Source organism: Canis aureus, chromosome 16 (genome assembly GCF_053574225.1).
Source record: "Canis aureus isolate CA01 chromosome 16, VMU_Caureus_v.1.0, whole genome shotgun sequence".
Taxonomy (NCBI): domain Eukaryota; kingdom Metazoa; phylum Chordata; class Mammalia; order Carnivora; family Canidae; genus Canis; species Canis aureus.
The window spans coordinates 9,079,750-9,107,486 of record NC_135626.1 but is presented as its reverse complement, the minus strand read 5'-3'; the positions used below and the strand labels follow the sequence as shown (position 1 = coordinate 9,107,486).

Here is a 27,737-nt window from a genome sequence, read left to right as displayed (position 1 = left end):
AAGAGGGGTAGGAGGGTTGGCCTCTGGCCTTGAGGGGCCTGGAATCCTGTTTCATATCAGGATTGATAGGATGTCCTCAAGGCCAAGTTTTGTTGAACTGATTTGCTCACCTTGCTTTGGGGATTTGAGCAGGGTTGGTGGGGGGCAGGTCTAAACTTCTCAGCCTGGGTAGAGTGGCTGCAGGTGCCAGGAGGTGACTGCAGGTGGGTGCTGCAGGAGCAGCTAGGAGCAGCTAGGAGCCAGCACTGACCCATGGTGCTGAGAAGCTTCTGGGACAAATCTGGACCTTCTTGAGAGTCAGCAAGGGGAAAGTACAAGCACCCAAGGGCAGGAGAGACCCAAGGAACCCTCCCATGGCACAGGGCCTCAGCTAACGGACCCCATTCTTCAGAGTGTCCTCTCACAACTCCCAGGCTGCCCCTGCGTCCCCTTGGCCTCCCCGTGGGTGATCTTTGGGAGGGGAAGGGGAAGGAGAGGGTGGCCAGCTGCAGACTCCATGAAGATTCCAGCATGGAGTGCTGGAGGGAGGCTGAAGCAGCAGACAGCAGGCCTGAGGCTGGGGGTCCCACGGGTCTCAGAGACACATCCATCCTGATTTATAAACCACCAGTTAGTTCCCTTCCCTTGGATTTCTCAGCAATGATGCCAACATCCACCATGTGCTTTAAAATTCAAGGACAGCTGAGGAAAAGCGCCAATAAACTTTGGATTTTTTTTTTTTTTTTAAAGGGAAAGGACGGAGAGGAAGCTCCTAATGTGGGTCACGGCTGGGGTTAAGGGGCTCCGCTAACCACACCTGCGGGGAGGGGCCCTCCCGGTCTAAGGCACAGGAAGGCCCGCGCAGGTGGTGGCCTTCACAGGGGAAGGGGTTCTCCAAGACTACTTTGTGGGCTTCCTAACGCTCCAAACCTGCCGGGTGTAAAGGAACACAGAAAACAGGCCCTGGAGGCAGCAGTGAGCAGACTCTTTACTCCGTCGGATTATACACCATCAACCACCTGCAGCGGTTTATGTCCTCCTGACGCGGGACGATCAATACAAACAAAAATAGTTCTCTACAAAACAGTTTGCAGCCCTCCCAACCCTCCTTCCTAACTCCCTCCCCCAGACGGTGAGTTCCTTGGTCACCAGGCCTCACGGAGTCTGGTGGGTTGTTGCAAAGGAAAACAAAGAAAGAAGAGTTGTAGGCATCTGGACCTCCAGGTCCTCCGGCCGACGGTAAGCCAGGGACGGGCGCAGGGGGTCTCCGCAACAGTCGCGCGCGTGTGAGTGTGTGTGTGTGTGTGTGTGTGTGTGCGTGTGTGTGCGCGTGTGTGCGCGTGTTGGGAGGCGGGACCTGGAGGCGTGGAGGTGAGCAGCGTTTCTCCCCGCCCCCCCCACCCGCTTCCCACCGCCAGCGAAGAAAAGGGTGGGGGCGGCGGGTGATACAAAAGAAAAACTAAGACCCAAGCCGCGGGCTGCTGGGGCCGGGGCCGCACAGCGCCCCACCGCGGCGGCGGAGGGCAGTGCCGGGGCGGGGCGGGGCGGGGCGGGGCGGGCCGGGGCGGGGCCACTGGCCGCGGGGGAGGAGGCGGGAGGACTCTGCGGAGTAGCACCTGGGAGCGGCTCGGGCCGCACCCTTCTCGCCGCCCCGGCCTCGGACGCCTGCCTCCGCACCCCGGGCACCACCCTCCCGGCTCCCCGGGCGCAGGGTCCTCCGGGCCGGGCTCAGCAGCCCAGGCGGGCGGCCAGCCCCAGCAGCAGCAGGCAGCCGAGCAGGGTGGCGGGGCGCGGGGCCGCCCCGGGCGCGCGGTCGCAGTCCAGGCCGCCGTCCTCGGCGGCGGGGTCGCAGCGGGGCTGCTCGCAGCGCACGCCGGTGTAGCCGCGCGGGCAGGCGCAGCGCTGGTTCTGCAGGCAGGTGCCGCCGTTCTGGCAGAGCAGCTGGTCGTCGTCGCACACGTTGGCTGCGGGGCGGAGGGGCAGTTAACGCGGGCGGTGGCCCGTCCACCCACCTCGTTGGAGCTTCGGCGACTGAGACGGGCCAGCGGGTGTTGGAGGCTCAGGGCGCACTTGGTGCGAAACGCCCCCGGCGAGGCCTGGCCCTGCTCTTTTTCCCGCCACTGCCCCCGGCCTTGGGACGCACCTGCTCCCTCTCCTCCAGAGCTTTGCCCCTGCCGCTCCCTGTGCCTGGAGGGCCCTTCCATCCCCCTCCCCAGGCGCCGGCCCATCATCTTCTCGGGCAGCCTCCCTTCCTCCCTCCCCACAAACTCGTCCGGGCCAGCCAAGTCCCACCAACCGCCAGCTCCACCTTTGCCTCCACCTCCCATCTCAGCCAACCCCCGACCTCCCTGACACCCACCCCATTCTCCTGTCGCATCAGGCCCCGCCCGCCGCCCCGGACCCCGCCCCTGGCCCCACCCACAACCCACTCTCCGCCCCCAAACAGCAGGCCCCTCCTTCCATCCTGGACCACGCCCCTAGCCCCACCCACAACACGAGCCCCGCCCGCCCAGCTTGCACTCACGGTAGCAGCCCTGCCGCCAATAGTGCGTGGGGAGGCAGTCGTCGCACTTGGGGCCCGCTGCGCCCTCGCGGCACTCGCAGAAGCCGGTCTCGTTGCACCGGTCGTGCACGGAGCCGATCTGGTTGCAGTTACACTCTGGACGGACACGTGCATGGCGTGTGGTCAGGACAACCCGTGGGCGTCCTCGGGGCACGGACCCCCACCTGGCCCAGGGCCGCATCCCTCCTGGCCCAGGGCCGCATCCCTCCAGCCGGCTCCCCGCACTTCCCCCGGTGGTGCACCCCACACCATGTCCACGTGAGCCCACGGCTGCCCGAGTGTCCAGATCTTGAGGGAAGACTGTACTGACTTGTTTCTCTAGCTTCCATTTCCCATGCCCTCTCCCTGGCTCTGGCGCTGGGGCAGCCCCAACACCTCTCTGGGCCTGCGTCTCCGTCCGTGTAACTGGAGGGAGCGCTGATCCTTCCCAGCTCCAAAGGACTGTAAGATTCTTCACAGGTGGGAGGAGCCTCATCAGAGGCAGGGCATCCGATTAGGGGTTTGGGGGCTGTAGCCGCACCTGCATCTCCTCTTCAGGACGGATGGAGGAGCAGCCCCAGAGGCTTGCAGCCTCCCCCTAGCCCCTTCCCAGTTGGTTTCCTGGGGCATCTGCTCTGCGGGAGAGGGCAAACATGTCCCCACTCGGGGAGTCCTTGAAGCCCAGAGCTGGGCCCGGGTGAGGAGGGTATTGGGAGGGGGGAACGCTTCTCCTGGGATCCAGAGGCCCCACCCTGTGCCTGCAGCTGGCCGGTGTGACCCGGGCAGCACAATTCTCTTTGGATAACTTTAGAGTTGATGGAATTCTCTGAAGGCCAGTGCCATAATCCAGACTGACAAGGGGCTCCAGCCTTGCGTGCAGCCCTTCCTCTGTGAAGTCAGAGCTGACCTGGTGGTGGGTGGAGGATAGGCAGTGGGGTGCCCAGGGGGCTGGGCACCTAGGACTGAGCAGTGACCTCCACTGGAGAGAGAGGCAGGGGCGGTGGGCAGCCCTTCCAGGCTGGTGGGTGTCGGCCGAGGCCATGGGTTTGGCCTTTCAGGTTGTCCTGCCCCTGCCCGGGCCCCCAGGGATTGTTTCTCTATCCCAAGGCCGGCCAGTCCTGCAGCAGAGTCTGAAGAGAGCAGACCGAGTACCCATTGGGTCTTATAAGCTGGGCCTCTGCTTATAAAGCATTAGAAGAACTTCATTGGAAGAAAAGCTTCGGCCCCAAAAACGGAGTTGAAAACCTTTGGTCTAATCCACTTCCGCATTTTACAAGCGGGGAAACTGAGGCACACAGCAAGCTCCAGAACCGGTCTTTGACTCTAACTAGTGGTTCTGAATTTCCAGTGCCTGTGGGGATGACCGGCAGGGGTGGGTTACTAACAAAGCCGATTCCGCAAGCCTCTGTCCTTGGAAGACGCCTAACGGAAATGGGCCTCCCCTCCCCCAAATGAAATTCTCCCGGGGCTCCCCCGGGGCAGGCTCCAGGGTCTCCGGACCCCGCCCTCGCCCCGCCCTTCGCCGCTAGCTCCGCCCCCGCGGTCCCCGCCCCCCGCGCCCCTTCCCCGGCCGCCGCCCGGGGGCTCACCGATGCACACGTTCTCGTCGTCCAGCTCGGCGGAGCCGTTCCGGTAGTAGCCCAGACGGCAGTGCTGGCAGTGCTGGCCTCGCGTGTTGTGCTTGCAGCTGACACAGGTCACCACGTTTAGGAAGTCGATGTAGCTGCAGCGGTTGGAGTGGCCGTAGCACTCACAGTCTGGGCCGGCCGAGCGTGAGAAACACCACGGGTCAGTGAGCCAAGGGAGACTGTGCCTTCCTGCCACCCCCTGCACCGTGTATTAGGGGAAACTGAGGCACAGGGCGAGGACAGACCAGCCCCCCGACATGCAGGGAGGCAGGACCTGGCACAGGAGGGTGTCACGGGCCTCCAACAGCACTTCGGTACCATTTGGGAGGAGGCAGGCGTGTCCCGCTTTGGGCCAGAGCGAGGACCAGTGTTGGCCCCACCCACCAGTTCCCCCCTGGCCCTGGGGGCAGGAATCCAGGGAGGGCCAGGGGACCAGCACCTGCCTGGCGGGGCGCCAGGGTGAGGTGCTCCCAGAAGGATTCCCAACAGATGCCGGGGTGGCTGGAGGTGATTCATGCAGGGAGGATGGGTCCTGCGGCCAGCGTGAGCTCGAAGGACAGTGCCTGGGTTCATGGCCTCGTACCCCGGGACTCAGTGAGGGACAGATGCATGCACGCGAGCCAGGCAGGATGGAATGGGCCAGGAGCTTCCTCCACATGCTGCTTTGGAAGATGGTTGGAAGGAAAACGCCCACCTGCCAGACCTTTTATTATTAGCCTGAGCTGTTCTGCAAATCTGATTGGCACCAGAGGGCCTCCTCTTGCACAACCCTGAGAATGAATGCCATCTTAGGGTTCGTGCCCCGGGGCATCTCGTTTTGCCTCCTGGTCATCTCGGCCTGGCTTCAGACTCTTACTGCCCGTGCACGGCTCCAAAATGAGGACAGGGATCTCTGTGCCACCCTGCCGTCTCCTCCAGCCCTCCCCCTGCTCTGGGGACTGGGCGAGTCCTATGACTGCCCGGACAAGGCATCGTGAAGACCCAGGGCTTTGCTCCCTGCCCAAGGAGGCGGCTGTCCCTTGGTGGTCAAGGGCAGGGGAAACCTTGGAGAAACGAGCCTCAGAGCCATACCCGGGAGGCGACAGCGGGCATGCCACACCTTGGGCCTCCTGGACCTGCCCCCTTCTCACCTGTCCCTCCAGGCACAATAAGCCGGTGAGGCATCCAGGTGTCTCAAGGAGTAGTGTCAATGACCCCTGTGTCCCAGCTCTTGCTTCAACCGAGACGAGCCCCTGGGCCACACCTCCCAGGGGAGCCAGGACAGGCTATTTCTGGTAGTCGCTCTGCCTGCCCTGTGCCTGCCCACTGTGCTTCTGACTCATACCTGCTCCCAGCTCCCTTGGGGAGGGAGGACGGAGGGAAGAGAGGCTTGGTTTCACCTTGACCCAGCTACTCCAGGAGGGTTTTCTGAGCCAGGCCTGGGTCCTTCGTCCTGCATCATTGTTTTCCAATGGAGGCGAGGGGAGAGGTGGTGGAGGAGGGCTGGTCTGGCCCGGGGACCTTCCTCTTACCTTGGAACTCTTCAATGGGCACCACTTGAGCAGATTTGGGCTTGAGCTGGAAAGGTTTGGAGGCTGGGGCAGGGGCAGGGGCGGCGGCCGAGGTGCCCACAGCTTGGAGAGATGAGAAATAAGCCTCCTTCGTCGCCATGGTCCAGCTGCCCAGGGCAGGCTGTCAGGGCCCAGGGAAGGCCCGACAAAGTCTTCCACCATGCCCTGGGCATGCGCTGGGGCAGCCTTGTCACCTGCTCAGATTTGAGGGGACATGGCACATCTAGGAGTATGTGGAAGCAGCCCTGCCTTTGGTGTCCCTCCGGAAACCACGTACACACTCATGTATTAATTCTCCCACATTACTTCTCTACCTCCAGCATCCCCTGACAACGTGCAAGATGCTTTGCTGAAGCTGATTTTTTTTTTTGACTGAATGCAGATATCACTTTGCTCTCCCCTCTCCTGTCCTAACTCCCGTGAGCATTAAGAGTGTGGACCTGGCTCACAAGGCTTTTTGGCAGCTACCTTTCTGAAGCAACCTCTCTGCTCCAGCCAAAGTGCGTCCTTTACTATCCACGGATTCCCTGCTTGCAGGGGTTGTGAGCCATGAGCACAGACCTGGCCTGCCTTCCGCGTGGAACCCACTGGGGCCTCGGCCCTATCTTGGTGAGTGAGCATGACGCTGTCCTGGCAGCAAAGTCAGTTCGGCTTCCCTCTGGGAGCCTGCGGTGCCCTGGTCGGTCCAGGGCAGAGAAGTGATGGTTCCAGGAGCTCCATCACCGGGGAGGGTACCCCACTCAGCGCCTGCTGGTCGCTGGGAACTGCAGCCCCTGAGTGCGGTTCCAGCTCCAGAACTGCCTGCCAGCAGAGGGCGCTCAGAGCCCTGCTCGCTGCTCCCAGAGGGGCGGGAGGTGTGGGGCCGGGGTGGTCCACACAGGCATTAGGACCTAATGGCCAGGGAACAGGTGAGCTGGGATGGGTACAGGCTCCCTTCTCAGAGAGTCGAGCAAGGCCCTGTGTGCTTCCTGCGCACGTCCATCTGCGGCTACCAACAGGCCCACGCGTGTCTCCTCCCACCGCTATGGGAGACTGAGGCTCTGCGCTAGGTATCCAGTGCCTTCTAAGACACCCCCTGCCCTGCTCACTGCCATCCCCCCACCAAGCCTTTGCCCTAGCTGTCCCTGCCACCTGGAATGCGCTATCTTCTTTCATCTACCCATAGCCAGCCCCTCGGTCTGGGTCTATCACCTGGCTCCTGCACTGACTCTGAGCTCCATCCCTGTCCCCAGTGTCCTGTGGCTGACAGTGGCAGGACAGGATTCCTGTTATCAGGGCAGACTCTACACTTGGCTCCAAAGCCCTTGAGGGGGAGCATCTCTAGAAAGGTGAGAGTTGGGGTGGGGGCAGGTAGAGCTCCAAGGCCCCTCCCCCTCCGCTCCCACAGGGTCCCCTCCCACCCCAGTTCCACCTCATGCACCTGCTACCTCCACTAAAGAGGGAGGGGCCTGCGGTCTAAGGAGCTTTCTGGGGTGGGGGGTTGTCTAATGCCCCTGGAGGCCCTGCCCCCCATACCTTCTGCAGTGGAGGCCATCTGGGGCCAGGGGTAGCTCTCCCCAAGGGGGGCAGCGGTAGATGGCCCGATCCACTCTTGGGGGAAAGAAGAGAAGAAACCCAGTTATGTGACTGGGTGGGGCTGGGGGGTCCTGGAGACACACGGAGGCATCACATGCCTTTAGCAGCAGCAGCAGTGAAAGCAGCGGCTCTATCTACACTGGCCAAATGGGAGTGGGTCCAAATCTACTGGAGAGGCAGCATCTACACAACTACAGCCTGTGGAGGGCACACGTGGACTTGAAGCCAGATAAGGGGAGTGGGGAGAGCCCGAGAATCTGCGTGCTTTGGGTAGTCCTTCCTTCAGTGGGACACCTGATTTACCCGACTCTTCCAAACTCCCTGTGTTGTCCCCATTCCTACTGAGGGTAGAGTTGGACCCGGTCCCGTGTCTGGGCCCAGACCTCTCTGTGCTGAAGTCCCTGGCTAGTGACTGTAAAGGGGGACATGAGTCATCAAAATGTCCAGAAGGGTTCTCGAAGGCTTCTGGTCCATCACCAGTGTGGGGACCAGAGCCCCTCCACCAACCCACGGCCAGGACCCGTTCTCACCCGGGACCCCAGTGTGAGTCAACCCCGGGTGCCTATCTCCTAGACTCACTGGACACAAAGCTGGGGAAGCAGGCTGGGCTGGCGAAGGCGAGGCATGGCTCTGCGCTGAATTTCAAAGGACAAACCCAGAGGGACAGGGGAGAAATCAGATTCTTTCCGCTTCTTAAAGGGATTACGCACGATGCTGGTTGGTGGGGAGAAAAAGAAAACCTACCAGCTAAAAAATGCAGGAGACTTTCCAGCTGGGAGCTGGGAGCCTTTGGACATCAAATTGACATTAATATGGTGCTCAATGAGGAGAGCAGGCTACACGGCCCAAATTGGCAAGGGCTTAATTAGAGCCGCGATAAAACCCGCCCCGAAGGCTTTTTGCTTTGGAGCCTTTTCTCCCACCACCCTCTGTGGGGGAGGATTAGTGGTCTTGAGCAGCTTTTCCTGCCCGGCAGCCCCTGCCCTCCAGACAGCTTGACATTGGCTGGAGGGAGAAACATCTGGGCCAGAGGTTCACAGGCCCAGCTGGACTCTGGCCAAAGAGCTTGGAGCACCTGTTGGGAGGCAAAGGGGGGACTTGGGACCTATCTGGGGGCAAGAGAGACCTCTGGCTGGGCTCTCTGGGGCACGCTCAGGTGTGCAGGAGGAACAGTCTCGCAACGGCCTCTGTTGTGTGCCAAGGCCAGATGGAGGCCCCGTCTGTTCCTTTGGAATCGGGGAGCTATACCAGCCGAGTTTTAAAGACAGGCACCAGCCTACGGCCTCTGAGGCTGCGGGGTGGCAGCACTGGGTGGCCAAGGGGGCACCTCGCCTCTGGAGTCCGTGAGCCCTGAGTTCGAAACCTGTCTGGGCGCCTTTGTAATCCTATTACCTCCAGCAGTTGCCTCTTTCTTTTTAAACAGCTTTATTGAAGTATAATTTACACACTGTGAAATCCAGCTGCTTCTTCCTAAGCCTTAGCATCCTCACCTGTGGGGCCAGGAACTGCCTATCTGAGAGCTGTGAGCCCAAGAGAGGTCCACGCTCTGACACCTGGAGTGATTGTCATTATTAGCAGGGGTCCGGGTACGTGGGGCCCAGGGCACAGGCTTTAGTTACTAAGAGGAGCAACGGCCCTGGAGACATGGGCTGCTCGGGCCATTGGCTGTGGTGCTGGAGCCACCTTCTCCCCTGAGCACCCTGCTGCCTGGCACTGGGCTTAGCATGCAAAGCTGACTACAACCCACTGAATGCTTGAGCAGTGCCCTTTCTCGCCACTTGGGTCTTGGGGACCCTCACGATTCAAGCCCACCTCGCCCTGACTCGCTGCCCTGGCCCTGGACTCTCTCCTTAGCTTCCAGCTGTGAGGCTGCCTATACCACTTGCACCAAATCAGAAGCAGCTCAGAAAATGGATTCAAGGTTTCTCAGTGTGTGTGTGTGTGTGTGTGTGTGTGTGTGGTGATAGAGCATTTGGTCTCCCACCCAGACAGGCCACTGTTTGCACGCAGACATGGCACCTGCTATAGCAGAGTTTGGCTCCTTTCTGCCCATCACAGGCTTAGCACAAACAAGCACTGGCCAAGGATCAGGTGGCTGGGCCAGCTTACGTCTTTCACCCCAAAGAGGATCCCTGGGCCAGGAGGCTCCCCTGAAATCCCTGAGTCTCCTGACTAGACCCTGCCTCCTGTAAATGCCTCTATGGAGAAGGGTGGAGGGCAGAAATCCAAAGAGCTGGGTTGTGTCACCCTCCGGGTCCTATGGGGGGTTCAGCAAGATGGCCCAGGAATGAGGCCAACTTTTCCACAGCATTCACCCAGCGTGGAGAGGGCTGAGTCCCAAGGGGGGAGAGGCTGAGTGTGGATCCCTTCCCCAGCTGACCCTCCTGAGCGGTGATTTGGGAGGAATAAGCATCCAGGGGCTTGAAGTGAGCCCCAGATCTCCTGGCAGGTGGGCCCAGACAGCCTAGAGGCCCCTCAGCCCCACATTCTCGTGGCTCGAGGGTCTAATGTTCTCTACTCTAAGAGCCAAGCCCCAGGGCTGATGCCCCTACAGCAGCACACATCACAAACAGAGGCGGGGACTTGGTGGGAAGTAGGGAAGAGCAGGGCAGCTGGGCTGTACCTGGGCACCCACCTGTGGGCTGCGGGGTGCTGGGGGCCATGGGGGCCTGCCCAGTGGATGTGGAGGGGGCAGGAGTGCTGGGGTCCCCTCTCATGGCCACAGTGGCCACAGGGGCTTTGGGGATGGGGTCTTTCTGGGGCCCGCTGATGCCTGGCAAGAGATGAGAAAAGCAAGAGGGTGGGGAGTTGGCAGGTGTGGGGGAAACACAGAGAAATGACTTCTGGCCTCACTAAGTGGGCCAGCATCCCCTCCAGGATCCAGCTTCCTCTGGGACCCTCTCTGCCCCTCCAGGGGTCCCAGCAGGGAGCAGCCCAGGGTGGGCCATGGCCCTCCCTCAAGCATTTCTGAAATATGAGGTGGGCCACCAGCTGGCCTCTGACACTGGCAAGTCCTCTCCTGCTGACTCTAAAAGCTGATGGCAGATCCCACCCAGGGTGAGGATGCCAGGAGGAAGTGGGGTACCAGAAGTACCCCACTAGCCAGTGCCTGGCGCTGTGAGCACTGGAGGGCCAGCAGCTTGCTGACCACTTGTCAGCCTGCAGGCACCCCCGCCCAACCCTCCCTGGAGCCCCCCCCCCCCCACTCCGTCCCATGGTCTGCCCCCTCTGAGCTGGCCTGCAGGTGGCAGGATCCCGGCTTACCTGCAAGCTGCCCCAAGGCAGGCAAACCCCAATGTCAGGCTGCGGGGGGGGCCTTCTGCCTCTGGCCAGGAAGAAGGGATCCCCGTTCTTGCCCGAGAGGAGAGGGTGGCATGGGGAGTTCACCCAGGGGTTGTGGGGCCCTTTCCAAAGCAGCACTGACCAGGAAGCTCAAGGGGAGAAGTGTGGGAGGTGCTGGCTGCAGGCCACAGCCAGGGGACAGGAGGGAGCAGGGACAGGCGACGGAGTGAATGGGGTGCGATGGGAGTCGTCAAGAGGCTCGTGCACCGGGGGCCTTCCCCAGGGCAGGGGATCTGGAGCATACTTACTGCCAACAGCTGAGCCTGCAGCAGCACCTGGGGGAGAGAAGGAGGGTCACAGGGCCTCCCCTGCAGGGGGCAGGGGGTGGCAGGGCTGGGGATGGAGACCTAGAGGCCACATGTAGGGCTGGCTCCGTTTATCCCATTTCATCCCCACAGCCACCCTGAGAGGGATGGGCTGCCTTACTTAGCTCATCTGGCAGATGGAGAAACTGAGTCTCAGAGCCATGACTTAGCCTGGGGGACCTGCGGGTAAGTGTCAAACACTCCCCTGGGGGCTTTGTATGCACCATTGTCTTCGATGTTAGACACTCAGACCCTCCCACACAGGCCAAGGAGGCGGGAGATCTTTTGGGGGGGCCCACTGGGATGTCAGAGAACGTGAGGGGCACCAGCACGGGGGCAGATAGGCTTACTGGAGGCGCTGATGGAATTTGTCACCAGAGGGAAAGCACAGTGTGGGTTCCCATCTGGGGAGAGGTAGAGAATGCCCAGGGACTCACAGAAACAGAATCGTAGCAGCTGCCGCATGTGAGCACGCCGTGTGCCAGGCACGTACTCAGCACGGGCTCCGCGTGGGCAATTCAGTCCTCGCAAAACCCCACAGGGGGTCGCTAGGGTCCTGATTCTACGGATTGGGGAAACAGGGCTCCGGGTAAAATGACCTGTCCAAGGCCACACAGCTCTGAGGGGCAGTGGCCTTTCTGTATGTGTGTGTCCAAGCTCTGGGGGCCAACGAAGGCCTAAGGTCAGGGGTTGACCAGGGAGTCTTGAGAGACCAGGGTAAGAACATGAGTCCCAAGAAAAAGGAACTGGTGCCAGGCTTTCCCAAGAAGACCAGAGGGTGAAGACCCCCTCCGTGACTTGGGAGGCCCTCCAGGGTTGAGGGGGGGAGGCTGTGGTGTGGACAGCAGGCTGCGTGGCACACAGACCTCCCGGGGTGAGCCCAGGGGACAGCCAGGGAGGCCCAGGAGGGTGATCTCACGGGGCCTTGTGTAGGGCATGGGGGCTGGACCGGGTTAGGGTTTGATTCTGAGGACACCCAAGTGAGGAGGGCCCCATGCCTGCAGCCGTGGGGAGGATGGGGGGGATGGGGAGGAGGAGGAGGAAGGGGAGGATGAAGAGGAAGGGGAGGATGGGGAGGACTAGGAGGACAGAGAGGATGGAGAGGACAGGGAGGACTGAGAGGATGGGGAGGAGAGGGAGCATGGGGAGGATAGAGAGCATGGAGAGGATGAGGAGGACTGAGAGGACAGCAAGGACAGGGAGGATGAGGAGGACGGGGAGGACAGGGAGGACTGAGAGGATGGGGAGGACAGGGAGCATGGGGAGGATAAGGAGGACTGAGGACGTGGAGGACAGAGAACATGGGGAGGACAAGGAGGACTGCGAGGATGGGGAGAATGATGAAGAGGATGGGGAGCATGGGTGGAGAAGGAGGAGGACGGAGAGGACTGGGAGGATGGGGAAGATTGACAGGACGAGGAGGACAAGGAAGACTGTGAGGACAGAGAGGGCGGGGAGGGCAGAGAGCACAGAGAGGACAGAGCATGGGGAAGACAAGGAGGACTGAGGACGGGGAGGACAGAGAGGATGGGGAGCACGGGTGGAGGAGGAGGAGAAGGACAGGGAGGACTGAGAGGATGAGGAAGATTGAGAGGACGAGGAGGACAAGGAAGACTGGGAGGGCAGAGAGCACGTGGAGGACAGGGAGCATGGGGAGGACTGGGAGGACGAGGAGGACAGAGAGGACGGAGAGGATGGGGAGTATGGGAGGAGGAAGAGGAGGAGGACGGGGAGGATGCAGAGGACTGGGAGGATGGGGAAGATTGAGAGGACGGGGAGGATGAGGAAGACTGGGAGGACAGAGACAATGGAGAGGATGGGGAGGACGGATAGGGAGGATGTACTGGTGGGGCCCTGACGAGAGGGTCGCTCTTGCCACAGCGAGGAGGGATGCAGAGACCGAGAGGTGGCAGTGGTGGGCAAGGGTTAGCATCCATAGTGACCCCTACACTTGCAGCCTGGCCCCCGGTGCTGGTGCCATTTCCTGAGATGGGGACACGGGGTAGGGTAGTCCCAAAATTAACCTGGGACTTGTTTCCATCTGTGTCTTGGGGGCTGTTTTCTCCTGCCGTCCTAGAGAAGGTGGGGGTCCCGGATGAGAAAGCGTGAGGACACGGGGCACCTCCAACCTCTGCTCTCCTCTCAGGCATTCCAGAGAAAGCCCTCCTTCGCAGGTTGGGGGGACTCTGGGGAAGCAGGGACCGGCTCCAGGAGCTCCCCCAGACAGAGGGGCTTCGCCTGGCCCCGCAGGACGGAGGGGAGGGGGTTCAGGGGCCAAGGTGGGCTGTGTGTACGTAGGCGCATCTGCCCCCGCGGGCTGGACACGGGGTGGGCACCGCAGCGTGCAGCCTGCGGGTCTGAGCAGGGGTGAGTCAGGAGACCTCAGGCAGATCCTTCGGGAGGTGGGGTGGACAGGGGAGGAGGAGGCCGCAGGACAGAGGACGGGAGGCAGGCTGCCAGTCAGAGGGAGGTGACAGCCACTAAAGAAAGGGCTGGAGCAGTGGCTCCAACAAAGAGATGGGTTGGCCAGTCGAGGAGGGAGCCGGGAGGGGTGGCTGTCAGCGCCCGGGGCTCTGGGTGCCTTTGAAGGCCCAGAGTGCTGTGAGCGCCTGGCAAGTCACCCCTTCAAAGGCCTGTCGCCCAGCACAGGCACGACATGCCTGTCATGGCCTCGCTGTGAGGCTTTCAGCTTTGATCAGCCTAAAGCCACATAAATCTTTCAGGTTGGTGGATGGAGGGTGCCAATGGAGCAGCTCCTGTGGGGTGCCCAGCAGGTGGGTGGTCCCGGGGCAGGGGGGCTGCCGCCCGGCTCTGGCTTTGGAATCGGGCCCAGTGCTGGCGCACTGGCCGCTGCTGGACCAGGGCTGCTGGGCCTCAGTTTGCTCGTCTGGAGAACGGGGGAATAATAATTACACCCACGGGGCAGTGGTACGCGCTGAGGGAGAAGCTGTGCACCAAGTGCCTAGTGCAGCCTCTGCCAAAGAGCCTGACAAATGTCAGACATCAGCGAGGTCACCAGGGGGCTGGCTGGTCAGGGAGAGTCCACCCTAGGGACCAGCCCCAGCGCCCCACTCCCCACTGCAGCTTGGGGGCTCCCTGAGATCTGTGATTTCAAGAAAACATCCATGGACTATGCCGAGGATCTCTGATGATGAGTGGGGCCCCTCAAAGTGGTGTTCACGATGCAGACCCATGTGGGTGCACCCCATGGAGCACTCCCCTGGCTCGGGAAGGCTGAGTGGGAGGAGAGGACCATGGAGAGGAAGGAGGCCCAGAGGGTGGGGGGATCTCTGCCCAGGGCCTCAGAGGACCCCTCTGTAAGATGGGATGAAAGAGACCCACTTCTGGGGGCTACTCTGAGGGTCAAGGGGGCAGGGATGGCGCAGCAGGTGGTACCTGCGTGGCAGGTTGTAAATGTCCTGAAGAGGCTGGTTATGAGGGACAGGGCTGCTAACCACAGCCTGCAGTGAGGGGTCTCCGCCACCCCCTCCTGATGCCCAGGGGTGCCTTCTCTCCAGCCCGCAGGGTCAAGAAGCAGAAGAACAGTGGGAAAGATGCCGAGCAGCTCATCTCGGGGTTCCCTGGGGCAGGAAGGGCGGCTTAGGTGTCACAGGAGGCAGGTGGGCACGGGTGTGTGACCCACAGCTCCCAGGGCCGAAGAGTGGGGGAGACCGCAGCCTCGTGGGCCGGGGCGGAGGGGCAGGGGCACCCTGGCGGTACGTACAGGCATTGGGAGAGCCGTGGGGCAGCGGCAGGTAGGAGCCGGCGCGCCAGGACCGCGTGCGGAAGTTCCTCTTGCACCTGCCGCAGTCGGGGCCTGTGGTGTTGTGCTCACACTCACACTGCAGGCTGCCCTCCCGCACAGAGCACAGGTTAGCGTGCAGGTTGCACTTGCACCTGGGGGTGGGGAGGACACAGAGGGCCAGAGAGGTCAGTGAACCTGGGGCAGGTGGGCACCGCCCTGGGGGAGGGAGAGCCCAGCCGGGAGGGCGCTGGGAGGGTGACCCTGGAGGCCACCACCACACCCACCTGCTGGAACTCTCCTTCAGGGCAAAGATGCCCCGATCGCCCTGCTCTTCAGAGAGCAGCACCATTTCAGACCTTTCCAGAGATAAAGCTGCCCCTGGATCCCCTACCATGGGCCTCCACCCCCTGCCCTGATGCTGCTGCCAGGGCTTTCCCACCTCCCAGGGCAGGGGTGCTGGTGACCTTGACCCAGACGCTGAGTCCTAATCCCCTCTGCTCCTGACTGAGGCAGGCTGGCAGGTAGCAAGAGCTGCTCACGAGCCCTCCCCGTGTGGGCCTGGCCCCCGCCCAGGGCTATGCCTCCGCCCACACCCACACCCTCCAGGGCAGATGGAGAGAACCCCAACTCCCAAACCCCTGTCGGTTCATCCACACATGTATTATTCATTCATTCATTCAAATATTTATAGGCCGCTCATTATTCTGAAATCCGGTAAATAAAGGGAGAGAATGAAGCATGTCCTGTGTAAACTGTACCTCTGGGTAACCAACTATGGATGAGGGGATGTTTCTTTTTATAGAAGCATCCAGCTAATTATGAAAGAGGGAAGGTAGGATTAGAAGGTCGCCATGTAGCAGCCCCGCCACCCCCCACCCCTGCCTTCGTGAACAGCTCTATGCTCTGAGCATCAGCAGCCTGCCATCTCACGGCGACAGCCGACCAGCCAGAGCTTCCCGACGCGAGGACACATGGCACCCTGAAGCCGTTGCACCAAAACACCCTGAACCTGAACCTGAGGGAGCCTCCGCTTCCATCTACGGATTCACAGGAAACATGGAAGGCAGAGGAACGAACAGAGCAACAGCAGCAGGACGCCGTTGGCCAAATGCAGGCAGAGGGGACTCCAGGAGTGACGAGCCAGCTTCTTGACCAGCTGGAGTGCAGGAGGCCAAAACCAGTGAGGGAGCACCAGATCAAAAGAAGCCTCAAAGGCATCTGCTGACTGCAACCTCTAAACTCAAATAGACAAATGTTCACAAAGCAATTGGAAATCTGGAGACCGTATTTGATGATCTTAGATTAATGCTGATTAGGTGCGGGGATGGCAGTGTGGTTATGTTTTTTAAAGCCCTGCTCTTTTCAAGATACACACTGAGGCATTTACAGATGAAATGATCTGGTGTCTGGGATTTGCTTCAGGATAACACGGAAAGGAAGACGGTGGCCGGAGATGGGGATGAAAGCAGGGAGACCACGAGTTGATAGCTGGCCAAGTCGGGGGACAGGTATATATGGAGGTCCTATATTTGCACCTGCATGTTGGAAATCCCCCATAATAAAAAGAAAGCCGGCATTCTCTAGGTTCTGATACAAGGTATATTGTCATTATTTGTAAAACGCAACTTGTGGAATAAGGTGTTGAGTAGAATCCTGTTTTTATTTTAAAAATGCAAAAAAATAGAGAGGGTACCTGTTATGTGCCAGGCTCTGGGCTGGGGAACACAGAGTGGAATGGTCAACAAATCAGGTGGGGCCCTGCTCTGGAGTATACAGTCTAGAAGGGCAATGATTGAAACCAGTGGCTGGGGTAGGGGAGGAGAGAGGAATAGAGGAACAGGTGGAGCGTGGGGGTATTTCAGGCCAGCGAAGCGATTCTGTGTGATACTCTCTTGGTGGATGCAGGACACTGTGCATTTGTCCAAACCCACTGAGCTGACAACCCTGACATGACCCCTGATGTAAACAGTGGGCTCTGGTTCATGATAACACATCACTGCTCATCATCTGTAACAAATGTACCACATTAGTGCAAACAGTAGTGACAGGGGGAGCTGTGTCCAGGGTGACAGGGCTATTGGGAACTCTCTCTACCATGGGTTTGATTTTCCGTAAGCCTCAAACTGCTTCAGAACATGAAGTCTATTAATTTGACAAAAGTCATTGAGCAAATCCTTAATTAATGGCGATTGTTATAGGTGCCCAAGCATCATACAGAGGAGAGGGTATCATGGTGGTGGTGGGGGGTCCTAACTTAGCCTAGGGGGAGCAGGATAGGCTTCCAGGAAGAACAGACCCTCCCCTGAAGGATCAAGAGTTTGCCAGACAAGGAGGAGAGAACCTTCTGGAAAGTGCAACAACAGAAGGAAAGACCTTAGGCCTGAGAAGAACCCCACCCATGAGGTCTGAAAGGAGCCCAGCAGGTGGGAGGAGGCCAGCCCAGGACACAGAGGCCGCTGGGAGGTTGGAGGCCATCCACCCTAGTGCAAAGTTAACATCACCGTGGTGGCTCCGTGGAGAATGCCCTGTCTAGGGCGCCAGAGCAGGGCAGGGAGGTCAGCTGGGTGTTGGCCGGCAGGAGAGAAGAGAGGCCTGGGCTCAGGTGGAGGCACGGAGGCCCAGCAGTGAGGCCTGGCATGGGTGGCCTTCCCCTCATCCCAGACTGTTTCCTTCTCTGGCTCACAATTCCCTTCTCTTCATCCCTCACCTTCCAGGGGACTGCTTTTCACTCTGCACCGTCTGCTTTGAGGCCTCCGGGGGTGTCTCCCCTCGGCCTTCATTCATCCACACAATGGATATGTAACCGTTGTGTCCCCCATCTTTGCACACCAGGCCTACTGCACCCTTTGTCTTGGCCCTTGCTGCCGCCCCTCAGGTCCCCTTTTGCTTCCATCTGCCCAGAGCTCTGTGTGGGGCCACCCTCCAGAGCCAGGACTCCCTGCCTGGTCTGTCCCGGGTCCCCCCAAGCCGTGCAGCCCCTAGTTAACCTGTGGTCTGTGGGAATGGCCAGGGCTGCCTTTCTTCTTGCAGCTTCTCACTGCCCTCAGACGGTCCTGTGTACCGGTTAAGGATGTGGAGGTGTATCAATGCATTGAAATATTATAGTGTTCTGGAATGTTATCATATTTACCATTAATATATTCTTAATACAGTATTAGAACAGATCAAACATGTTGTTAAAGGCTATCTCGAACCGTGGGGGATGTTCCTAATACAAATGAAAAGCCCCTACTTGCTGAGAGCTTCCTGCCTGCCAGTGTGCATCTCACGCAGTACCTTAATGACCTTGAGAGTGGGTACCCCTGTCGCCTTCATTTCACAGACCAGAAAAAGGCAGCTCAGAGAGGGTAAGCATCTTGCCCAGAGTTGCAGGGCTGCCCAGAAATACGGCGGAGACTGGAACTCAGAGCTATTCAACTCCAGCAGCGCCCAAGCCAACGTGGGAGAGAATATGGGTTTGCCAGAAAGTAGGTTCCCCAGTTGTATGTCAGTAGTGTTAGAGGTTGGTGGTGTCCCCCCCCAGTTCCATGTGTTGAAGCTCTAACCTTCAGGGTGATGCTCTGTGGAGATGGGGCCTCTTGGGAGTAATTAAGGCTAAATGAGGTCATAAGGGTGGGGCCCTGACCCGCTAGGGACGGTGCCCTTAGAAGAAGAGGGATGCCAGAGCTGTCTCCCCACCATGTGAGGACACGTCTGCAAGCCAGGAAGCCAGCCCCTGCCAGCCCCCCGATCAGGGACTTCCAGCCTCCAGAACTATCCGAAAATAAAACGTCCAGTGTTTAAACCAGCCGGTGTGTGGTATTCGGCTACGGCAGCCCAGGCCGACTAATCTATGCATCTTCTGGTTACATTTAAAATACACACAGCGGGATCCCTGGGTGGCGCAGCGGTTTGGCGCCTGTCTTTGGCCCAGGGCGTGATCCTGGAGACCCGGGATCGAATCCCACATCGGGCTCCTGGTGCATGGAGCCTGCTTCTCCCTCTGCCTGCGTCTCTGCCTCTCTCTCTCTCTCTGTGTGTGACTATCATAAATAAATTTTAAAAATAAAATACACATAGCCATATCCAAATAACCAGCAGAAAATGTGTCTGGCTACCAGTGTGGTTGTCCTAGGTCAGAAGGGACGGGATGATAAATGGACTTTCCCTTTTGTCACATTGCTCGTTTCCTACGTTCCTTGTCTTGAGCAGTTATTACATTTGTAAGTAGATGACAAAGGTTATTTTAAGCCAGGCAGTCAGGTTCAGGGTGGGGAGGGCAGTTGGTTGCTGAGCTCACACACACCTTTCCTCCGGGGGAGGACAGAGAAGTGGGTCTCTCAGGTATCGGAGGGGGGCGCTGAGTGGGAAACCCTGCTCCAAGTCACATAGCACCCGCTGTTTATGACTCAGTTCTCGGGTCCAGGGATGTCTCCCGAATTCTCTGGAAGGGAATTCTGACGCAAGGCCCCGTCCGTGGGGTCAGCAGGTGCTGAAGTCTGTACTCTGAGCTCCAGCCCTGCCGTGGGCATTGACCCCGTCGAGCACACAGCTGGACTTCACTCTTTCTCCGGAGCTCCAATCCACGGCCACATACGTGCTGTGGGCCTACCACATGCTCGCCGCTCAGAAAGGCCCAGGGGGTTGGGCAGGCACCTGTTGGCGCTGGCGACACTTCTTCCTAGGGACACTAGACCCCAGAGCTAGTCCTTGGCAAAGAGATGTCCTGTGCTTAACTGTACTGGTCAGCACTCCTCCCTGATCGCCCCCATGCACAGCAGGCATTAGCATATGACAGGCTCTGACAAGTCCTGCAGGAAAGAAAACCTGTCTGACTTTGTCCAACAGAAGTTTGTTTGCAAAATGTATTTGACCTCAGAAGATTTTTTTTTTCCCTTCTGAATTCCTATTTAATATCCCACTGAGCTAGCTGGAGAGGAACACCTCAGCTGTGTGGAACCAGGAATGTACTCCATGCCTCTGGCCTGAGGACGGGATATTTTTAGATATCAGCTACATAAAGAAAAGATGGCCATCTCAACTTTGGGCGATAACACTGACCTTGGCTTGTTAAAAAGGCATAAAGACCAGCTGAATCTGAGAAGCATATTGTAAGGATGATAGCAGGGAGTTGGTGGTGTCAGAGCTGGACAGGCCCGTGGGGTCCTGGTTGGGGAGAAGCCAAGGCCATGCAGCTGGCTACTCCAGACCCTGACCCCAGCTCTGCCCAGTCCCATGCTGGCCAACCATCCTCAGGCCTCTTCTCCCAGAGGTAATCTTGGCTTCTCCACCATTCCTAGCCGAGGCCTGGAATGAGCTCAGTGCCTCCTCCACCAAGAAGAGAAGTTCCCTATTGGGCATGGCTGCCAGGAGAAGCCCACATAGTGGGGGAAAGCCTCACCAGGGCTGGCACAGAAACAGAACCCAGTCAATGGAGGTGCTTCTTAGACTTCCTGATTTTGCGGGAAGGTCTGGGTGACGCTGCCTCTGTGTGTATGCACGTGTGTGTGTGTGCTCATGCGTGCACACACACACACACACACGTGCATGGGGCTTGGCCTTTCTGGCTCTCTCCTTGTGTCCCTCTCTATCTATGTCTCTTTACAGCATATGTCCTGTTCTCACCTTAATGGACCTCTGCATATGCTGTTCACTCTACCTGGAGCCCGCTGCCAGGCCCTGCCCCATTCTCCTAAAGGTAACACCTGGCCAAATGTCACTCCTGCAGGGGGACTTCTCAGAATCCCCACCCCGTCCACCTCTGTTATGCTGTCCCTCACCCCAATAAGCATCAGCACCATCACCGTCTCCCATGGTGGAGCACACGATGTGACTGCGGGAAACGTAGGTGTGAACCGTAAAAACAGTTTCACGGTTAGTATTTCTTTTGAACACATGGTATTTTTTTTTTAAAGCAACAAACTAAAAATAAATAAATAAATAAAAAAGTGACAAGCGCATCAAACCTGGGATCTTAAAAATATGATTGTCTTGGTGAGGCAATGAAGTATATGCATTTAAAGCAACGGTTAAGCAAGTAAATACATAATAAGGGATAACCACATGCATGGGAATGAAGTTGCACCACAAACAAAAATGAACTCAAAACAGATCAAAGACCTGTGTGTACGAGCCAAAACTAGAAAAATGGCAAGGTACGGGCAAGTCTCTGTGACTTTGGGTCCAGTGGTGGGTTCTTACCCATGACACCTAGAGCACAGACAACAGAAGAAAAAAAGATACACATTGAATTTTATCAAAATTCAAAACTTGTGTGTGTCACAGGCCATGGTCAAGAAAGTGAAAAGGCAATTCATAGAACAGGAGAGAAATTTTGTGAATTAGATCTCTGATAAGAGACTTCTATCTAGACTACGTAATGAACGCTCGCACCCCAATCATAAAAGACGCAACCCAATTTTTAAAGTGGGGAAAAGGTCTGCATAGACCTTTCCCCGAGAGAGACACACAGCCAACAAGCACTTGACAGGATGTTCAGCATCATTAACCCTCAGCCGAATCAAAGATCCTATGAGTTACCCCTCCACGTGCATGTTAGGACAGTTATCAAAAACACGGTTATTAGCCAGCATTGGCAAGGATGTGGGGAAACTGAAACCCTTATCGCCACTGCTGGTGGGAAGGTAAAATGGTGCAGCTGCTTTGGGAAGCAGTCTGGCGGTTCCTCCCAAGACCAAGCAGAGTCTTGGACAGGTGTCTGTCCGGCACCAACACGTGACCCAGCAATCCCACCCATAGGCACACCCCCTGGGGGAAACGCGAGCGTGACCACGCAAAAACGTGTACACCAATGTTCACAGCAGCGTCCTTCCCAGCAGCCAAAGAGCAGAAACAACCCCAAGTGTTAATCAACAGAAATGCAAAGTACACACAAATGGAATATTCTTGGGCCATACAAGGGAATGAAGCTCTGACACCTGCTACAGCACAGATGAACCTGGAAAGTCTGTCGCTCAGCAAAACAAGCCAGACACAAAAGGACAAATGCTGCTTGATTCCATTTATACAGAATGCCCAGATTAGGCAAATCCACCGAGATAGAAAGTAGATTAGTGGTTGCCAGGGGTTGGTGGGGAGGAGGGCAGGGATTCTCTTTAAGGTGATGAAAATGTTTGAGAGTGTCACCCTGGGGATGGGTGCATGCACCTGTGAGTAGGTTAAAGCCATGGAACTGTACACTTCAAACGGGTGTGTTGTGTGTTATGTAAATTATATCTCAGTAAACAGTTAAATGAATGAATGAATGATAATTGGGATATGGGAAAATTGTGAAGGGGTTACCCAAGTGACTGAAGCCTGGGAAACAGGGTTTTATTATACTCTCTCTCCTAGGAAACTTCTGAGGTTTGTTTTACTATTTTCAGTAACCTATTGAGTTGTACCGTAGAGAGGGCTGCTGGGTGAGCGTGGCTGACACGCAGCACCATTCTGAGAGCTCCACGTGAATTAGCACACTGGCCTTTCCTAACAATCCTATGAACAGCATACTGTTATGATAGCTATTGAGCAGGTGGGGACACTGAGACCTGGGATGGGGAAGTGAACTGCCCAAGGTCCCCCAGCCCGAAGGGCAGAGCCAGAACTCGAATCAGCCCGATGCCAGAGCTCACACTCAGTGCCTGAGCTCCCTGGTGGCCAGTGGGGGTGGGGATACCACGGAGCCCTGGAGTCCCGGTTTTGTCACCTGAAGGGGGGGCAACAAGCCTGCTTCTCCCCAAGGCTGTCATGAGGGTCGGTGGCATGGGTCACTCGTGAGTGAGGGAACGGACAAATGGACAGAAGTAATGCACCTGCTACATCACTAACTGTACATATAGGGAGGCCGAAACTGAAGCCCTTGCACACGGCAGCGACCATCCAGGGTCTGTGCCCCTTCCTGGCCTGGCCCTGGCCCCCGGTCACACGAGCCTGGAGTGTTTGGCCACTTACTGTGTGACCTTAGGACGGTTGCAGAACTTCCCCACGAACTCAGTTTCTGATCCGTAAAGTGGAGATGACAGTAGAGACGCCTGGGTGGCTCAGCGGTGGAGCGTCTGCCTGCAGCTCAGGGTGTGATCCCGGGGTCCCGGGATCAAGCCCCGCATCAGGCTACCCGCAGGGAGCCTGCTTCTCCCTCTGCCTGTGTCTCTGCCTCTCTGTGTGTGTCTTTCCTGAATAAATAAATAAAATCTTAGAAAAAAAAAATCGAGATGTAGCATCTACCTCCAGGGCTGTCACGAGATCCAACTGAGACGTGGTCTATAAAGGACTTGCTCACTACATAGAAGTGTTTCCCAAATGTTAGTGTCTGCTTGGTTTTTTCATTCTTTAAACTTATGCGCTCCTGGAGACAGGGATCTTGAGAGCGTTCCATGAATAAATGCGCCCACTCTTCACTGGAGCCTTATGGGGGTTTATTACTATATTACTATCATCTCTACTTTACAGGTAAAAAATGAGGCACAGAGAGGGTAAGTACGTCACCCAAGGCCACACAGCCAGTGAGCCTCACTTTAGGAAGAGCTGCAAGCAGGCAGGGGGCAGTGGCCTGGGGAGTCCCCGGGGCTGGCCGTCAGACAGACATGGGACCCAGAGAAGTCTGACCCACCCATGGTCCCTGAAACACAGGCACGTCCCTTCCTGCCCTCCCTCCGACTGCTTGCTGTCCTTCCGGGATTTCTCTTTGCTATTTCAGAAGGCCCTCGGGAGGTGAAAAAAAAAAAAGTATATATCAATAATTTATTGAGCACTCATATGTGGACAGGCGCTGTGTAACGTGCATAGTTAACCAAATCCTTGTGAAAACCCAGAAGGCACACTGTCCCTACGTCACAGGTAAGGGTGCAAGATTCTGGTAGGTCAAGTATCAGTAACTCAACCCAGGTCTCTGGGTGGGATAGGCGGGATATGAACTCAGGGTTGTCGGGTGCCTGCAGTGGACCTCGTGGCCCATGTCCCACCTCGAGGGTCTTGGAGCTTGCCTCCTGCTGATCGCACAGAGAGGACTAAGGCCAGGAGAGGGGACACAAGGCTCTGCCCCTGCCCACAGCCTTAGCAACTCTGAGGCTTGGCCTTGGCCTAGGAAACAAGCGGCCACAGAAGAAAGAATTCCCTTTCCCACTTGCCCTCCCGACACTGGCTTCTGCCCGTGTGCAGGCCTGGGTGGGTGGTACCCATGCCCGGCTGCCCTTCCAGCCCCAACGCTGCCCTGCATCCAGGGGATCAATTTTCCCAAGGAATTGCTTTCTGAATCTGACCTTTGAGGACCATCAATCTCACCAGAAAACCATCACCTGAGCCACCTGACCCCGCTACACAGCACTTTCCAGCTCATCCATCAGGAAGCATTATTTAATAATGAACAGAGGGACAGCGTGAGGCCAGCCAGCCCCAGGGGGCCTGCCACCGGCTAGCGGACGCTCCCAGCCCACCACGGTGGCCCTCCCCACCCAGCCCCATCTCTGAGTCCCAGGCTTTAAGTCTATTGATAGAAGAGGAGTAGCTCCATGAGAGACAGAGAGAGGGTGAGAGGAGAGAGAGAATGGGAAGACGGGAGGGGGGAGAGAGAGAGAGAGAGAGAGAGAGAGAGAAGAGGAGAGGAGAGGAGAGAGGGAGGACAGAGACACAGAGAGAGGGACAGAAGGAGAGGTGCTGAGTCAGCAGCTAGACTCTTGGCCAGGCCCTGCTCCTAATTTGCTGAGTGACCTTGAGCAAGTCACTTCTCTGGGACTCAGACCTTTCCTTCACAAGTTGGGAGGGTTGAATTACATCAGAGATTTTCAATTCTGCTATTTCATTGCTTGCCAGTGCCTGACACACTGCTGGGCACACAGGGGGCCCTTGGTATATCTTGAATGCAGGAAGGAGCAGCTACTCCCTTAACAGCCAGTGGTGTCGTGGCTGGAGCAGTGTAGGGTAGCAGGTGACCAGCCTCAAGGTGTTAGTCTCCCCTCTGACCGGGCCGTCGGGAGGGAGGTGCGCTGTTACATGGGGCGCACAGCCCAGGGTCCTGCGCAGAGCGAGCCCTGCACAGATGTCAGCTGTTACCTTTGGTTCCCTTGCCAAGGGCTGGTGGTCACAGGGGTGAAGTGTGGGGTTCCTAGGAACAAAGATTGGCCTTACCTAGCAGCCCCCAGGTGCCCAGCCTGAGACAGGCCCCCTCATCTGTCCTGTCAACATCCTATCCCGGAGCCTGTCAGTAGCCAGCAGCTCCCAGGTCAGCTTGCCCATTCTCCAGGCCTTGGGGGTCCCCACCAGGGGACATACCCACTGTCATCTCGGAGCCACTTTCCCAAGGAGCCAAATCTGGCATATAAAAATATAGGGTGCCTGGTTAAATTTGAATCTCAGGTAAACAATGAATGGATTTTTAGTATAAGTATATCCCACGACATATTTGGGATATACTTACACTATAAAAATTTTTGTTGTTTATCTGAAATTCAAATTTAACTGGGCATTTGATCTGGCAGCTGCACTCACCACTCCTACTCTTGTATATGGCAGAGTCGTGGCCCTCCAGCCCACCCCCTGACTCCTCTTGAGGCCTGGCATGGGGTATATACCCACTTGCCCACTGGCAGCTGGCCCTGCTGTCCACCCTCCAGACGGAGGGCCTCAGCCACCTTCTCAAATCAATGAGTCCCTAACGAGCCCCAGGGGACCACACGGTTTGCAGGTAGGGCCAGGCCTCACCTCCAGGGCAAGGCCATCCGAGACATCCCCAGTTCTCTGGGACCGTGCTCTGCTCCCGCCAAGAGGCGCCTGGCACACCGACCTCACCCCCTCCAGTCCACCTGCAGGGCCTGGCCAGGCCAGAGCGTGCCCTGCCCCACAGGGAGGGCGGGCGGTGCCTGGGAGCTGCCGGCAGGAGCACCATCTGGCCTCGGGCCTGGCACCAGTGCTCCACGAAAATCGTGAGCGGGTCCTTCCCTCCTTGGGGCGAGAGGAGCGGGTGTTTGGAGCGCCTCCCAGACAGGAGGGCGGGAGGAATGTAGGTCAACGCCTGGCAGCCGGAAAGAGTGATGTCATCGCTCCTGGGCAGGGGTGGGGGGGATGAGAGGCGGGTGCCGGAGCCCAGCAGGGAGCAGGGAGGAGGGGCCTGGGGCTGGCTCCCCGCCAAGGTCAAACCCGCCAGGATTGCAGGACAATTGCAGGGACTCCTGGACATGAGGCACAGGAGGGGCTTGGGGGAGAGCCCAGGGTGCTGGTGGTTCTCAGTAACAGGTTGCCTCTGCCTGGCGATCCCCACCCCCCCGCCCCCGCCCTAGCTGGCTGCTGTCTCTGTGTGTTCACACGCAGGGTGAACGGAGAGGGGACCTGCATGTTCCCCATGCCCTAAAGGCTGGAGCTGTTAGGATAAGCGACTATTTTTAAGCAGCAATGGTGTCTGCCCATTTCTCTGCCCAACAGAGCCTGTACCTTTGGGTAAAGATGGTTCTTTTTAGCGTGGGGAGAGACGTTTCAGTGGGCTGCTGGGTTTATAGGGAGGCACACCCCAAACATGGGCTGCCCTGGACATGTTGGCACAAGAGGGTGGACACAGTGCTCTGCAGGACGAGGGAGAAGGTGACATCTGCAAGGGCATGTCCCTTGTGGAGGGGCTCAGCCTTCAGGGCTAGGGTCTGCACTCCCAGGAGGAAGGATTTGGCCTTGGAAGGGGGGCTGGGGCTCCCTGGAGGGGTGGGGGTGGCTTCCCCTCCCAGCCAGCAGGTGGCCATGGAAACGGCTGGGTCTCAGGGTGTGTGCTGGCCAGAGGTCATCCTTTGATGTGTTCTTTCTCTACCCACTGGAGCCTTAGACCTTCTGTTGCGGGGAGGAAGGAAGAGACCATGTCCTTGGCTGGGGCGCAGCAGTGGAGAGGGATGGGCAGCTGTTGCAGAAGCAAGCCCTGGTCAGGAGAAAAGCCTAGAGATCTAGCTGGATCAAGAGGTGACAAGGGACCAGAAGGCCCCAGTAGGGATGCTTCGCCTACTGGTAAAATGCTGGACTTTTCTAGGGAATTAGCGGAAGGGGGCAGGGCTGGGTATGGGAGAAAGGGAAGAGGGCCCTTGGGTGCTGGAAAACTTGAACGAGACCAAGACCCTGAGACCAGAGACCACAGAAGGCGGGACCTTGAGAGCAGAGCTGCAGGGAGGGGTCTGGCTTCCTTGGGATAATGTGGATAAATGCTGGCTGCCTCTCCTCCTGGAACGCAGTCAGGCCGGCAATTGAGTTCATTGGCCAAATCAAATTTGGGCTTCTGTGCGAAGTCCTTTTATATTAAGTGCTTTAACGTACATCACCTCCTCCAGACTATTGATAAATCCTATTACCCATTATAAAGCCAGAGGCAGCCTCCCAGCCACCGGGAGAGGCTGGTGGAAGGGAGCCGGGGGCGCCTGAGAGTGTGGCTTGGGGGTGGCACAGGGGGTATAGCCTGGGAGGGCCTGGAAAGGCCACCACCCACCCATTGCATCCTGGCCAGGCTGTTGACTAAAGCCAGATCGGTGTTTCCCACCCCCCAACCCCCGTGGGAGGCCCCAGCACCCTGGAGGGAGGGCCAGGCCAGGGTGACAGGCATTGTTGGGTGTGATGGTGGAAGGGTGAGCAGCTGCAGGTTAGGTGTGAGCAAGCCCAGCTGGCTTTGCTCCCCGCCTGTGAGCTGCTACTGCCACTCCCTTCCTGCTCTGGAAGGAGCCACTGATGTGAGCTCGTTTGTTCATGGATGAATGAGTGAAAGAATTCAATAAATACACAGCATGCCCACCTGGTTCCCAGTACCAGCCACACTGGGTGGAGAAGCCAGACCCAGCTCGCTCAGCCCAGTGTGTGGGGTGGGGCAGGGGGACAGGGGTCACAGGTATCCGTGGGTGGCCGCTGGAGCTGTGGCAGAGCAGTGGGACCACCACGCTCCTTGAAAGCCAGAGTGGGACACCCACCAAGAGGTGGCTGCCCAGGTCACCGACCTCCGGAAGCCCCAAGAGAGGTGCTGAGCCAAGCCCAAGGGAAGGGGACCTGGCCAGACACGAGGGCGGGGAGGACAGAAGGGACAGCAAGTCAGAGACTCAGGTCCGGGGCCCTATCTGTGAGGACTCAGAGCCCAGGCTGCGG

General features: G+C 58.0%; 1 protein-coding gene across 9 annotated transcripts in view; it reads right to left on the bottom strand.

Annotated features, from left to right (window-relative positions):
* Positions 1-943: 943 nt before the first annotated feature.
* Positions 944-27,737, bottom strand: part of NTNG2 (netrin G2) — a 69,069-nt gene continuing 42,275 nt past the window's right edge. For 6 of the 9 annotated variants that reach the window (XM_077851163.1, XM_077851166.1, XM_077851167.1 and 3 more), the window contains 8 exons: positions 14,646-14,818; positions 10,865-10,891; positions 9,910-10,047; positions 7,215-7,289; positions 5,661-5,762; positions 4,111-4,278; positions 2,504-2,638; positions 944-1,943 (listed from right to left, as the gene is read on the bottom strand). In XM_077851163.1, coding sequence (XP_077707289.1) covers positions 1,708-1,943; positions 2,504-2,638; positions 4,111-4,278; positions 5,661-5,762; positions 7,215-7,289; positions 9,910-10,047; positions 10,865-10,891; positions 14,646-14,818 — 1,054 coding nt within the window. In that variant the 3' untranslated portion in view covers positions 944-1,707. Of the gene's footprint in view, positions 1,944-2,503; positions 2,639-4,110; positions 4,279-4,588; positions 4,920-5,660; positions 5,763-7,214; positions 7,290-9,909; positions 10,048-10,864; positions 10,892-14,645; positions 14,819-27,737 lie in introns of those variants that run through there. The other 3 variants (XM_077851168.1, XR_013353934.1, XM_077851170.1) reach the window with 3 other exon arrangements.